General features: G+C 51.6%; 1 protein-coding gene across 2 annotated transcripts; it reads left to right on the forward strand.

The window, feature by feature from the left end:
* The first annotated feature begins 1148 nt into the window (after window positions 1-1148).
* Window positions 1149-12869, forward strand: SERPINF2 (serpin family F member 2). Of its 2 annotated transcripts, XM_077311924.1 has the most exons (10): window positions 1149-1310; window positions 1544-1599; window positions 3463-3526; window positions 3604-3675; window positions 6110-6479; window positions 7290-7433; window positions 7622-7825; window positions 8923-9065; window positions 9325-9529; window positions 11142-12869. In XM_077311924.1, the coding sequence occupies exons 1-10, from the start codon at window positions 1152-1154 to the stop codon at window positions 11462-11464; spliced, it is 1740 nt and encodes a 579-aa protein (XP_077168039.1). In that variant the 5' UTR covers window positions 1149-1151; the 3' UTR covers window positions 11465-12869. The 2 variants fall into 2 exon arrangements, with proteins under 2 accessions (XP_077168039.1, XP_077168040.1); XM_077311925.1 differs by lacking the exon at window positions 3463-3526 and having other exon boundaries at window positions 1203-1310.
* Window positions 12870-14341: the final 1472 nt, after the last annotated feature.

A 14341-nucleotide genomic window follows, 5' to 3' on the forward strand; every position in this document is an offset into this window, starting at 1 on the left:
GGATGGCCCAGGCTAGACCAGCCCCATCAGATATTAGCACCTGAGCAGTGTTGTCCCTGGCTAGTATTTGGGTAGGAAACCAATAGCATATCTCCTGCCTTGAAACCTCACCAGCGGTCACCATAACTTGGCTGCAACTTGACGGTACCTTCTGCCACTGAGAACTGCCTGCATCAAGAGCAGGCCTCTGCTTGCTCCGGTCTCCTCCCCAGTAGCATTGGGCTATGGCAGAGCCAGAGGGCCCTGCAGTGATTTGCCCTGAGGCCTCCACCGTGTTTCACGGGCTCTACATGGCCACCTTGCAGGAGGGTGCCGTGCCAGGGAGGATGCTTCGTATCCATACAGTGCTGGGGTCTTTGGAAACGGTTTGGAGTAGCCAGCAGTTGATTTGGGGGTGCAGAGAGGCTCAGATGAGAGGTCCTTCCAGATGCTTTTTAGGGACGAGGCGCTGACCAACTGGGGGTGGGTTGTGAAATGGGAGACAGCGAGAGGGTGCAGGTGGGCAAGGCTTGCTTTGTGGAACGGAGCATACCTGGCAGAGAAAGTGGACGCTGGAAATGCCTGGCTGGGGGGAAAGGGGAGGGTTCTTTCCCGCCTCCCCCCCCCAAAAAAAAGTTTGAAGAAGCTGTTTGAAAGCTCGATGGTTCTGATCTGCTCTTTCTCTGCACTATCATCTAGGACAGGGGTAGTCAACCTGTGGTCCTCCAGATGTTCATGGACTACCATTCCCATGAGCCCTGGGGAATTGTAGTCCATGAACATCTGGAGGGCCACAGGTTTGACTACCCCTGATCTAGGGTGGCCGACTCTGGGTTGAGGACAATCTGGAGATTCGGGGATGGAGCTTGAGAAGGAAGGGGATTGCTGAGGAGCAAGGCCCCTGGGGTAGAACGCCCTGGAGACTCCCCCTTCAAAGCAGGCCTGATCCCTTCCTTGTAGATCCGGTGCAATCCCAGAAGATCTTCAGGCAGCCCCTGGAGGGTGGCAACCCTACCTCTGAGCTGCCAGCTCAGACCAGCCGCCCTTCCAGGGCGCACCTTGTTTCCCCCAGTGGTCACCCAGTTGCCAGGGAGGGTCTACAAGCGGGGCACCCCCGCCAACGCCTTCCTGGCAGGCTTCTTTCCTCACGACGCCAAGTTGGTTTCGAGCAAATGTTTAACGGGATGCAGAAAGCAAATATTTGTGAGCACAAGGCGGGGGGGGGAGATTCCTCCCAGAGGGGCGTTGCTACCGCTGGCCCCAACTCGCCGTCGGTCCACTCGTGCCCCTGGGGAGACGGCGGAGGCTCGAAGCGAGGGAGGCGGACCGAGGTAAGGGGGGAGGGAGGGGGGGAGACCGGGGGCTGGCTCCCCGCAGTGGGAGTCTCTCTTGGCATGGGGGAGAGGGGCTTGACCCTTAATGGGGAGGGGAGGCAGAGGCTTCCTCCAGGGACCCCCACCCAGCCTTGACCCCTTCGCCGGGTGCCTGCCGCTGGAGAAAGGGGCCGGGGCGTCTGCAGGGATTTCCTTCTCCGTCCTCAGCCGCCTGCCCGCTTGCTTTGCAGGGAGGATGGCGGCCCTGCCTTGGACGCGGCTGCTTCTCTGCGCGGCTGCGCTGCCGGTAAGTCCTGGGCGGGGAGGGCGCCGTCGGGCAAAGCGGGAGCTGCGCCGAGAGCGGCGGGACGGTTCGCCCCACCCTGTGAGCATGCGCAGAAAAGGCGCCTCAACTTTCCCCGGGTCTTTCCTGCAGACTCGGGAATTCCCCTCCAGTTTCGAAGGCTTTTCTCCCCCTGGAGGTCCTCTCTTGCGTGGACGCCGCGGGCCGCTTGAGCGTCCAGGAGACTGGGCAGCCAAAGCGATTAGCGGTCAGGGTTGCGTGCCTTCCTGAAGGCGCGCAGTGGCTTAGCCGGACGGACGGACGGCCAGGAGGCGCTCAGGGAGATGGCAGAGCCCGCATCGCAGCACGCGGGCAGGGTCAGGCTCGCCACGTGGCCGGAGAAAGAGATCCAGCCCCTGGGGGTCCGGACGGCTTCGGGGGTCGAACAACCCTTTCACAGGGGTTGCGGCAGGGCAATGAACTTGGCGGGGAGCATATAATAAGGTGACCAGATTGTCCCACTTTTGGAGGGACATCTGGGGGTACTTGGCAAATTGTACTTATGTTGAAATTAAAAATATATATATTACAATAGTATTTTTGCGTTCTATCCGTTCTAGGAAACCTTGTTGCTCCATATAGACAAAATTTTTAATCTAGAACCCCCACCCCCACCCCACCCCGTCAATGGTGTCCCGCTTTAACCAATGTTAAAATCTGGTCACCTTATCATATAAATAACAGCCTTGCGGGGTAGATACAGATAGAACGTTTGTCTGCCTGGAGCAGCGGAAAAGAGCGAGATGGGCATGATGGGAAAAGAGGCAAAGCTGAACTGAGAAACCCCGGGGGAAAAGATTCTATACAATCATGAACAATGGATCTTCATGCCATTGGTCAGTTTCGGTGTAATTTCTGTGCAAGAACCCTTGCATCATTTTATGGTTGGGGGTCACCACCACATGAGGATCCGTATTAAAGGGTCGCGGCATTAGGAAGGTTGAGAACCTGGTCTAGGCACAGAACTCAAGTTGTGTATTGGTAACGAATATCTCTGTTTACCAGCACTTCTATCAATAGTGAGTCACCTTACAGGAGGGGTTCATCTGGGGGAAAGAGAGAAAGAGAGAAGATAATGTTGAATCAGCATTTCCTCCTGCACAGTTTGGACATTTGACCTCTTTCTTTACCAGTGTAGCGGACTCAGGTGAATAGCTGTGTTTTGGTCCAAAGCAGCAATACAAAGCTTGGCTCCGGTGGTATCTTTATGACCGACAAAGTTTTATTCGAGGTATCAACCTTCGTGGGCTTGCCCACTTCTCCACCCAGATTCAGGTGGGACGCTGCAGTGGTCCGAAGCCGCAGGGTAAAGTTTGGGTCCAGGGGTACCTTTAAAGTTTTATTCAAGGTATGACCTTGAAAGTATACCTGAAGTACAGCTGAAGAAGTGTGCATGAACACAAAAGCTTATGTTGTTAGTTGCAAAGTCGTGTCCAACCCATCGCGACCCCATGGCCAATGATCCTCCAGGCCTTCCTGTCCTCTACCATTCCCCGGAGTCCATTTAAGTTTGCACCGACTGCTTCAGTGACTCCATCCAACCACCTCATTCTCTGTCGTCCCCTTCTTCTTTTGCCCTCAATCGCTCCCAGCATTAGGCTGGGAGTCCTTCCTTCTCATGAGGGAGGCCTTCCTTCATGAGGGACTTCCTCCAGGGAGTCCTTTTCATGAGGTGGCGAAAGTATTTGAGTTTCATTAAAAGCTTATACCCAGAATTAAACTGTGTTGGTCTTAAAGGTGCCCCTGGGCTCCAACTTTGCTCCTACGAAGTGTATTGTGTGAGATTCTGCATTGCACAACTGTTTCCTTTTTCCCTCCGATACACAGTTTGACAGATCTCATTCATGGGCTTCAAGTTATGCCTTCATGGGGATGGAGTGAGCCAGCAAAGGTGGGCATGGAGCAAAAAGTCTATGCTGTGTCTCAGCTCCATTCTGGTGCCACTTGCTTTGATACGTCTCCTTCCAGGTCCTTTTCTCCTGTGCCTTGGATCCGGTGACCGCTGCTCTGGAAGAAGCTGTCGCAGAGGAAAATGGGCAGGTAAAGGGAGAGGACGCTTTTGCTGGCTGGGTTAAAGTTGTTCAAAAAGGCAGCTTCAGGCCGGGAGGAGTATAACAAAAAATATATATTTTAGTATTTAATTTATATCCTGCCCATCACAAAGCTGACAAGGTAAGGATCTACAATAAACCTGTTGTTGTTGTTAGGTGCAAAGTCGTGTCCGACCCATTGCGACCCCATGGACTATGATCCTCTAGGCCTTCCTGTCCTCTACCATTCCTCAAAGTCCATTTAAGTTTGCACCGACTGCTTCAGTGACTCCATCCAGCCACCTCATTCTCTGTCGTCCCCTTCTTCTTTTGCCCTCGATCGCTCCCAGCATTAGGCTCTTCTCCAGGGAGTCCTTCCTTCTCATGAGGTGGCCAAAGTATTTCAGTTTCATGAAGATGAAACTGAAGATAAACCTGTACAAATAGAATAAAAGTGGAATAAAAATATAAAACAGGGTACCCAAGATACCCATACGGTTCCTTCATAAGCAACCCCATTTCATTGGTCCCAGTGTTGGGTGAGTTGGGCAACCTGGGGGAAAGATGATAAATCCTTTCCCCGGAAACAGAGGGGGCAATGCACATACATCAGTACATATAGATAAGGTAGACGTAAGTGAGCGTGTAGGGCAGGGGTAGTCAAACTGCAGCCCTCCAGATGTCCATGGACTACAATTCCCAGGAGCCCCTGCCAGCAAATGCTGGCAGGGGCTCCTGGGAATTGTAGTCCATGGACATCTGGAGGGCCGCAGTTTGACTACCCCTGGTGTAGGGGAACTGGACTACAACAGCATTACCCGGGGTGGTAGCCGCTGAGATTCTCTGGGCTTAATTCCAGTTGACGGCCATGCGGCAATGTTTGGGCTGCTGAAGACACATGGAAAGGCTGTGGGTGGGCTGCTGCGTGTGTGCCAGCCTGCTGTGGGTCTGCCAGGCCTCCCACTGCTACAGTTTCTGCATGAGTTCACGAAGCAATCATGCTTTGGCTGCTCTGCTGCACCCCAATAGGCAGCCCATGAGGAAGACAAGACGCATAAAAGGGCAATCTACTCAATCAAGCAACTGGAGCATCTGTAAAGAAAAGCTAACAAGTTTGGAGGGTCAGATTTTAGGCAGGGAAGGGGGTGCTGATAGAGGAAGGTCCTCACCGACGCTATGCAAAGTGAAGAGAAAGTGGCTACGTGCATTCATATATTTTAGTTCGTTGGTTATTGGATTTATACTCTGTCCTTCCCGGCTCGCCGGCTCGGAGCAGTTAACAGCATAATAGCCAATTACATAAGATTTTTTTAACACAGTTGCCACGTTGCCACATTAATTAAAAACACACACCCAAGACCCTGTTAAAACAAGGATGACCAAACTGTGTCTCTCCAGATGTCCATGGACTACAATTACCATGAGCGCCTGCCAGCATGGCATCATGGTTATTGTAGTCTGTGAACATCTGGAGAATCAGTTTGGCCATCCTTGTTTTAACTGTTTTGTGTTTGCGCGTTTTAATTAATGCGGTGGCCAAATTGATGACGGCCAAACGGTCTCTCTCTGGGTGCCCACGGACTACAATAACCATGAGCCCCTGCCAGCATGCTCGCAGGGGCTCATGATTATTGTAGTCCGTGGGCATCAAGAGAGACACAGTTTGGTCACCCGTGATGCATGCCATCAAGTCACAGCCCACATAGGGTGTCCCTGGCAGCGGTTTTCAAGGTTAGTGAGAAGCAGAAGTCATTTGCCATTGCTTCCCTTTGCAAAAAAGCCTTCCTTGGTGGTCCCCCATCCAACTTAGAATCCAAGATCTGGCGAGATCAAGAGCAAATGCTTATTTCAGGGCAGTTGTCGGCCACTGACTGAAATGGTTTCCATATTAATGCAGGGTAGTCTAGTGACACTTCTTAACCAAGACAGCCCACTGGGGCCTCCATTTGCAGAAGCAGGCTATCTACAAAGTCCATCTGCAGAAGTGAGAGGGCATTGGCCCCATGCCCTGTTTGTGGACTGGCCAGAGTTCAGGGGAGGACGTCTCTTAATAGGCTCCTGAGAGGCACATAGCTTGCCACTGCTGATCTGCTCCAGGACTTTTCTTCTGTTTCCATATTTGTGATCAGCCGTGTTGCAGGTCCTCCAAGACGTTGAGTGGGAGGAAGGCAGGGGGTTCTTTCTGGCACTCTCCCCTTTCAGTTCCTCCAGCTACCCATTTCTTTGTAGGGAGGGGCCCTGGCTCATTGGCAGAGCATCTGCTTGGCATTCAGGAGGTCCCAGGTTCAATCCCTGGCATCTCCACTTAAACGTAGGGGGTGATGGGAAAGACCTTGGCCCGAGACCATGGAGAGCCTCTGCCAGTCTGAATAGGCAATACCGAACCTGATAGATCCGTGGTCTGATTCAGTGTAAGGCAGTTTCATGTGTTTATGCGTTTTCAGGAACTTACCGGTGACGTCTCCCAGCCTGATCTTGCTGTTTCTCTCGGGCCAGAGGCTGAGCCAGACCTGGAATGCCCTGCTGTGCCAAGCTTTATGCCCCCCAGTGGCACATCACTACCCTCTGGGCCCCCTGCCCTTGAAGATGGCGCGCCTGATATGCAAGAACACCAAAACACCTCTGTGGGGCTGGAGGAGGAAGCAGGAAGAGGCTGCGAGGAGGGTCAGCCCCTGGAGAAGATGCACGCGATCGCTGAGGCCATGCTCAAGTTCACGGCGGACCTCGTGCAAGAAGTGGAGCAGGAGAAGGGCCAGGCCAACCTCTTCCTCTCCCCGCTCAGTATCACCCTGGCGCTTGCTCAATTGGCTCTCGGTCAGTATTTGCCCACCTGTAGTTACCTGTTCAACTCCAGCAGGGTCTACGTTGCAAGGGGGAGGAGTATGTGTCAGAACCCCTCATGTCTCTGTGGGAGTCGCTGATCCGAGCAGGTCTCCCGGCTGGGAAGGAAGCCTGGCCAGAGCAGCGACTCGTGCAGATCGCAACAGTCAGCCTCTTCTGAAGGACCGGGGTTTCTGCTGTGTCTCTGAATGCTGATGCAGAGGCGGACTGTAAACTCATTCAGTCATTCACTTACCTTTATTGGCACTCCATAGCATTGCAGTGTAACTGTTAACAAGGCAAGGCTGAGCCAATATGTTGTGCTTTTCCTCTCCGGGTGCGGGTTTGGGGAAGCCAGGAGCTTTGGAAGGGCTGACCTTTCCTGGCAATTGCTGCTCTGGATGAGTTCTGAAACAGAGATGGAGCAGTCAAAAAGAGCATTCTCTCCTTTATGCTTGGCTCTTCACGTCTGACCGCACCCTGGAGTTCCTACAGTACTCTGCCTGCTGTTAACAGCACCTCTGCTGCTACTAGGTGCTTTATGACTGGGGCAGGGGTAGTCACACTTTGGCTTTTTGGATGTCCATGGACTACAAGTACCATGAGCCCCTGCCGGCATGCTAGTAGGGGCTCACAGTACTTGTAGTCCATGGACATAGGGAGAGCCACGGTTTGGATGAGGACATTTGGCAGCCCAGACAAGAGGCAGGGCTGCATTTCATCACACTGGTAGAGGAGCTGACCCTGATCCATCCATGGGCCCAGGCCACCCTGAGCATTAACCACACCCATTGGCTTTTCCAGGAGCTGCCAATCGGACCGAGAAGGCCCTGCTGGACGCGCTACACCTGACCTCAGTACCCTGCCTCCACCAGACTCTGCGCCGGGTTCAGCAGCAGCTGAACCAGGAAATGCTCAGTGTTGCTTCCCGTCTTTACCTGCAGAAAGGTGAGGGGTGCGCGCAGGGCAGCCAGGCAGTGGTTGAGCGTGGGGGAGGTCAGGAAATGAGCCTGCACAAGAGAGGAACCGTGATGCTGGTGAAGCATCAATTCGCCTCTAAGCCTCTTTTGGTAGCCCCCCCCCTCAATCTTATGGGAGACCTTCATTCCCCCTGCCCTCCCTGATTCTCACTCCAGGATTTGAGGTCAAAAAGGAATTCCTGGAGGACTCAGAAAAGTTCTACAAAGCAAAGCCAGCCACGCTGTCTGGCAAAGGGGAGGAAGACCTTGCAGCTATCAACAGCTGGGTGAAAGAAGCCACCAGGGGACATATCCCCGAGGTCCTGTCTGAGCTGCCCGTCGACGTCGCAATGATCCTGCTCAATGCTGTGCATTTCCAAGGTGAGCTGTGCTGCTGCCCCACCCTTCCCCACCCCACCTTACCTGATGAAGTGCTCAAGTTGGGGACATCCAGTCTGGGCACTCCCTTCTTCTGCCACCGTCCCTTTCTGAGCCCAGGAATTAATATGCAGCCTGGCTGCCATATAGAGTAACAAGTTGCTTGAACAAAATCTCCAAGGGTTCTGCATAAACTGTCAGTCTTGAAGGGACCACAGTGGTACAGAATATACGAACAGAAGGAAAAACTGGAGGGGAGCAAAACATAACAACGCTCCTATTATTCTTAAGTTAAAACACACACCGGTATGTTTAATACTAGAGAGTCACTTGAGACAGGGCAGGATAGAAATCTAAGAAATAACCATAACAGCAGCAATAAGAATAATTCAAACTATTCTGGAATATCCTACTATTTGTTTCTTATAAAGCTACAACAAACGTCCAAATTTTATTTAATTGAATCCATCCTCGGGGATCACTCCATGGAGCACTCAGCAAGTAAACTGCAAAAACAAAACAGCCAAAAGAATTTAGGTACTTAACACACTTAAAGAAAGAGTCCTCAGCCCCTCCTTCGTCCACAATTCAACAGGTAGTGTCTGCTATCATCAAAATGCTGTCTGTAGATTCCTGTACTAATCCAAGTCCATTAGCTTTCCTGTAAAAACCCTTTCTTAAAATATGTGCTGTTTTGCTGTTTATTGAGTGTTCTATGGACTGATGATCTTAAGGTTGCAGTATTGGTGTATCGCTCACTAGGTTGGATACAATTAAAGTTTTGTATCGAAAATACTAGTCTGTGTTTTAAGTTAACAATGATAGGAGAGGGGTATGTTTTTTCATAGCATTTCCTTTTGCTCAAGCGTTCTGCATGGCCAGCCTTGATGAGAAAGGAATTTCCTGCACTGCAGGAGACCAAACACCCAAGAATGCTCTCTCTAGCCCAGGAGGCTGGCGATGGGATCCCCCAAGCAACTTCCTTGGAAATTTAGCCTCATAATTTAGCCTCATAATCTGGCTAAAAAGGCAGGACTCCAAAACAAAGCCAAGTTTGCCTTTCTCCCGTTGATGGCTTATTTCTGTCTTTTGGGGAGAAGGGTTTTGGAGGAACAAATTTGATCCCAAGCTGACTGGGCCCGGAATGTTTCACCTGGACGATGAGTTCGTGGTCTCCGTGGAGATGATGAAGGCTCCAAAATACCCCCTCAGCTGGTATTCTCTGCATTCCTTGGACGCTCAGGTGAGCCTGGCCTTGCCAGGTCTGTGGACTCCCTTTTGCTGAATGGGGGGCTGTCTTTCCCCTGCCCCTCTGTGTCCAGATTTGCAGCTCACATTCCCTTCCAATTTCCTCCACCCCAATTGGGTGCTTTTAAAAAGTGATCTCTGAGGGCCATTCTTGTGTTCTCTGCCCCAAGCCTCCTGCTTCTGTGTTCTTCCTTGTTTAATGCATGCTGTGCCAAGCTGTCCTTCTCTCCTTTTGACCGGCTTTCTCCTTCCAGGTTGCCAGGTTCCCTTTTAAGGGCAACATGAGCCTCGTGGCGATTGTGCCAAACCAGACGGAAAGGAACATCTCCCAACTGCTGTCTGAACTCCGGCCGGCCAGCCTCCTCAGCCATTTCCCCACGGAGAGGCCGACCATGGTGCAGATGCCCAAAGTGCACCTGGAGTCCCATCTGGAGCTGAACCAAGCCCTCAGCCAATTAGGTGAGCAGACGGCCGCAGGAGGGGCGGGGCTGGCCTGTTCCCCTGCCACAAGCAGTTTCCTGGTTTTCTGCTTTCGCTTGCTGCAGCATCAGGAGGCTTGGCAAGAGGTCCGGAAGGGAACACGCTGGGTTGGCATGGGGGCAAGGGTGCCGTCTTTTCCTTGTGCATCCCCTGCATCCAATGTACAGCTGCTGAGGAATGCAGAGACAAGCTTTCTCTTCTCTCGGAGAGCAAAAGTCTGCTACCTCATCAGATACCGCTCTGCAATTAGCATTGACAGAACCCGTCCTGTGCATGGTTTTATGCACAATGAAAAAGGAGCCAACAGACACACATGCACCCCCATGAAACATAGCAGCTGGAAGATCCTGTTCTCTTCCCTTAGTCTCCCCCTCTCTCTCCCCCCCTCCTCTGCCAGCATGGTGTCGTGGTTAAGAGCAAGCCGGGTTTGATTCCCTGCTCCCCCACATGTAGCCAGTTGGGGACCTTGGGCTCACCACAGCACTGAGAAAGCTGTTCTGACTGAGCAGTGATATCAGGGCTCTCTCAGCCCCACCTGCCTCACAGGGTGTCTGTCGTGGGGAGAGGAAAGGGAAGGCGATTGTAAGCCGCTTTGAGACTCCTTCGGGCAGTGAAAAGTGGGATTTAAAACCAACTCTTTTTCCTCACTCACATTTTCTACACACACATTCCCTCCTCCTGCTTCAGAACAATCTATTATATAAATCTGTCTGGAAGAGACTTCAGGAGTCCAGTCCATCTTCTTCAGATCGTTATCCTGTTTTATGGAGCAGGGAGGGCCTCAGCTGCACGACTCTGAATGTAGAGTGTAACCAGCACTCCCTCTGTTTTAGGCATATTCCGACAGCTGAGTGGTGGGGGGGAAGAGCTGTCACGTCACCCCCAAGATGCTCAGGGTTGGTTTAGCCATTGCCTGCATCTCTGTAGCCACCTGCCTTCCTCAGTGGTCTCCCAGCCAAATGCCCCCCAAGGCCAACTCTGCTTAGCTCCCAGGATCCAATGAGATCAGGCTAGCTTTGGCCATTCAGGATGTAAGAAAGTTGTGATCCGGTACAAAACGTAACGCCCTTCCTGGTTTGGGGAATGTATGCAGGCATCACGAAGCTTCCAAACCTTCTGCAGAAGGTGGCAGTGAAGCTCTTCCAGGAAGTCGTCCTGGAGGACGGGCAATCTTCCCTGTTTCTTCCTCTCATAGAATCATAGAGTTGGAAGGGGCCAGACAGGCCATCTAGTCCAACCCCCTGCTCAACGCAGGCTCAGCCCAAAACATCCTGAAGCATCCAAGAAAAGTGTGTATCCAACCTTTGCTTGAAGACTGCCAGTGAGGGGGAGCTCACCACCTCCTTAGGCAGCCTATTCCACTGCTGATTTATGGGCTACCAGCAACTTAACTTCAATTGCTGTGTCATCTCCCTCCTGTCCAAAGCCTGGATGCTATGAAAACTTGAATCCTGGAAGCTGCAGAAGCCATGCACCCATGCTTTACTGTAGGGACACTTCTGCTCCCCGAGGCTGGGCCAGGCCTGAGCTGGCCTGGGTTGCCTTCTCCTACAACCACTGCTGCCTCATTTGGTTTTCTGTTCCTCTCCAGGCCTCGGGGAGCTGTTCTCTTCCCCAGACTTCCGGCGCATCGCAGAGGGACGGCTCTTCGTCTCCAGCATTCAGCACCGCTCTGCCCTGGACCTGGAAGAGGCTGGGGTGGAGGCCTCGGCAGCAACCAGCGTGGTGATGTCTCGCTCGCTCTCCACTTTCATCCTCAACCGTCCTTTCGTCTTTTTCATCTGGGAGGACACGACGGGCATCCCCCTGTTCTTCGGCAGCATCCAGAACCCCAGCCCCGGGGCTCCCAAGCAGAGGAAGGAGGAGGAGGGGCTTGACAAGCAGCATCTGGCCCACAACACAATTCCTAAATAAGGGAGAATCCACATCGTGGGGGGTGAGCAGGAGTGGCTTTGGTCTTTCCAAACACCTCTTCTCCCCCCCTCCCACCAGTCGGTCTATGGGAGCTGCCTGGGAACTTTTCCTATAAATGGTTACCTCTCCTGGATTTCCCCAACGCTGTCCGAGATTTGTAAATTTTCAGTTTTTGCCTTTGTCCTCAGCCTTTTGCTCCAGGGTCATCCCTGGAGTCTAAATTCCAGTCATGATTTCATTCAGGGTCTCTTTTGCTCTGGTGCGCCCAGCCTTGCAAAAAGGTGCTGGGCAGGTAGGCCTGGTGGAGAGACTTAACCCTTGTTCTGCTGTGCCTCTCCTCCAGAGCTAGGCTTGGTGCAGTGGTTAAGAGCAGTGGAGAGCTGGATTTGATCCCCCGCTCTTCCACATGCAGCCAGCTGGGTGACCTTGGGCTAGTCGAGGATTCAGCACCGGGGACATGAACAAGCCTATCCAGGGTGAAACACAATTTTAAAAATATAATACCAGTATTTATTAATCAAGTTAAAAAACCAAGGCTTTTAGCATGGCATTAATAAAATCATGGCATCATAAAATCAATACATACATACATACATACATACATACATACATACATACATACATACATACATACATACATACATACATACAAACAAGGCCTCCACTGGCCTTGGGTTTTGAACTTGATTAATAAATACTGGTATTATATATTTTTAAAATTGTGTTTCACCCTGTATAGGCCTAAGTTCATTTCCCTGGTGTTGACCTTTTTGGGTTCCTGACTTTTATCTGGGTCACAATGTTTTCTCCTTTTTGTTTTGACCTTGGGCTAGTCACAGTCCTGTTAGAGCTGTTCACACAGAGCAGTTCTATCAGATGTGGGAGAGAGGAAAGGAAGGCGATTGTAAGTCCCTTTGAGAGTCCTTTGAGTAGTGAAAAGTGGGGCATGAAACCAACTCTTCATCTTCATGGACAGCAATTAGAAGCTACTAACAGCTGGTGGGTGGGGCTGAGAGGGGAGGGACAACCTTGGGCCATTCACCCCTACAGCAGAAAGATGGAAACTCCCCAGGGTTCTGCCATGTCCCAACAGATCCTGCATTACTTGGCAGAAGTTTTTTCGTAGTATTTGTGTGTGGTGGCAGCGGTGGGGGAAATCCCAGAAATGTGTGTCTCAGCACAGGCCTGTCATGGAAAAACTTCCTAAGGAAGAGGCAGGAGTGGGTCAAAATGCGTTCGTGTGAACCAGCATCAGAAGAATGAGCAACAGGTGGTCTTCACCTCCTCTTCCTCCTCTCGCATCCCCATTCACCCTTGGATTGTGTGATGGATCTGAATTGTAAGCCGCTTTATGTAACAATCTGGCTGAAAAACAGATTACAAATACACAAACGAAAAGAAGTAAGCCATGCCCTTTCTGTACCAATCTACTCCAATGTTCACACTGTTATCCTGTTATGGGTAGACTGTTTCGAGGCCCTACCATAGAATCTTCTTCACCCTATTCAAGCTTCCCTGTAAGCCATCGGCCAAGGTGGTGGTGCAGACCCCCTTAATTACGCACAGAACCCCATTTGTGGCTGATAAAACACAAGGGGAGGCTTTTTGCCCTGCCTGGGAGGTTTTGGGGAAACAGAATATTGGAATTTAAGGAGATTGTAAGTGGGTGGGCAGAAGGAATTGTGCACATGCTTGGCTCTCGTGGCCTGCGCTTGAATGCTCAGGGGAATGCCGATAGCCAAATTGGAGGCAAATTTCCTCCAGGCCAGACTGACCAGGGATTCTGGTGGGGTTATTCTGGAGGGGGCGTCATCTGGGCATGGAGTCTGAAGCTCTGCCCATGAGGCTGGGAGTTCAATCCCAGCAGCGGGCTCAAGGTTGACTCAGCCTTCCATCCTTCCGAGGTCGGTAAAATGAGTACCCAGCTTGCTGGGGGGTAAACGGTAATGACTGGGGAAGGCACTGGCAAACCACCCCGTATTGAGTCTGCCATGAAAACGCTAGAGGGCGTCACCCCAAGGGTCAGACATGACCCGGTGCTTGCACAGGGGATACCTTTATCTTTTTATGCCCTCCCTTTGTAGCTCTGTAGTTCCAAGGGAGCTCTGAATGCAGCCCGCGATGGCAGGAATCCTCCAGCAGCTGTTTGACAAAGGCAGCTCAAGTAGCAGGAAAGGAACTCCGGCTGCATTGACCCAGCAGTGGTTTTCTGGGATGTGCTCTTTGGTGTTACAGATGCTGCAAACTCAAGTCAAATTGCACCTCCAACCAATGTGATCAGAAGACTACATCCCACAGCATTAGAGAACAGGGCAGTCGAAACATAAGCGCAATACATGAGGAGTGTGAGACTGGAGAGCAACACAGTGGGATGAGATATTTTTTCTAATGTTTTTAATAATGATCTGGATGAGAGAATGGAGGGACGCCCCATTAGGTTTTCAGATGACACCAAATTGACAGGAGTAGCGACCATCCCAGAAGACCGAGGTAGAGTTCAACAAGATCTGAACGTGCTGGAAAAGGGGGCAAAGAAGAACAAGGTGCAATTCGATAAGAAGGGCAGAGTTCTCCATGTGGGTGCATGCATCCTGCTTGGGAGATACAGTGCTGGATAGCAGTGGGTGTGAATGAGATTATGGGGATGCTTGTTTACTGTAAATCTTAGCAGACAGGCTGGGAAAGGTTCCTGTTGGCAGCAGAGATTAGAACCCACAGTAATGGCTGGAAACTACAATATTGGCTAGATATCAGGAGGGAAAATTTCACGGAGTAGTTCAGCAGTGGAATCGGCTGCCTACGGAGGTGGTGAGCTCCAGCTCACTGGTGGTCTTCAAGCTGCAGCTGGACAGATCGTTATCCTGGATGCTTGAGACT

The sequence above is a fragment of the Paroedura picta genome, chromosome 15 (genome assembly GCF_049243985.1).
Source record: "Paroedura picta isolate Pp20150507F chromosome 15, Ppicta_v3.0, whole genome shotgun sequence".
NCBI classification, from domain to species: domain Eukaryota; kingdom Metazoa; phylum Chordata; class Lepidosauria; order Squamata; family Gekkonidae; genus Paroedura; species Paroedura picta.

Excerpts from the sequence above, each read along its gene's own strand:
- SERPINF2 (XM_077311924.1), top strand. The coding sequence starts at position 1,152 with ATGTTTAACGGGATGCAGAAAGCAAATATTTGTGAGCACAAGGCGGGG. Across the intron at positions 6,480-7,289 it reads GCTTGCTCAATTGGCTCTCG|GAGCTGCCAATCGGACCGAG; the intron begins GTCAGTATTTGC and ends TGGCTTTTCCAG. Across the intron at positions 9,066-9,324 it reads TGCATTCCTTGGACGCTCAG|GTTGCCAGGTTCCCTTTTAA; the intron begins GTGAGCCTGGCC and ends TTCTCCTTCCAG.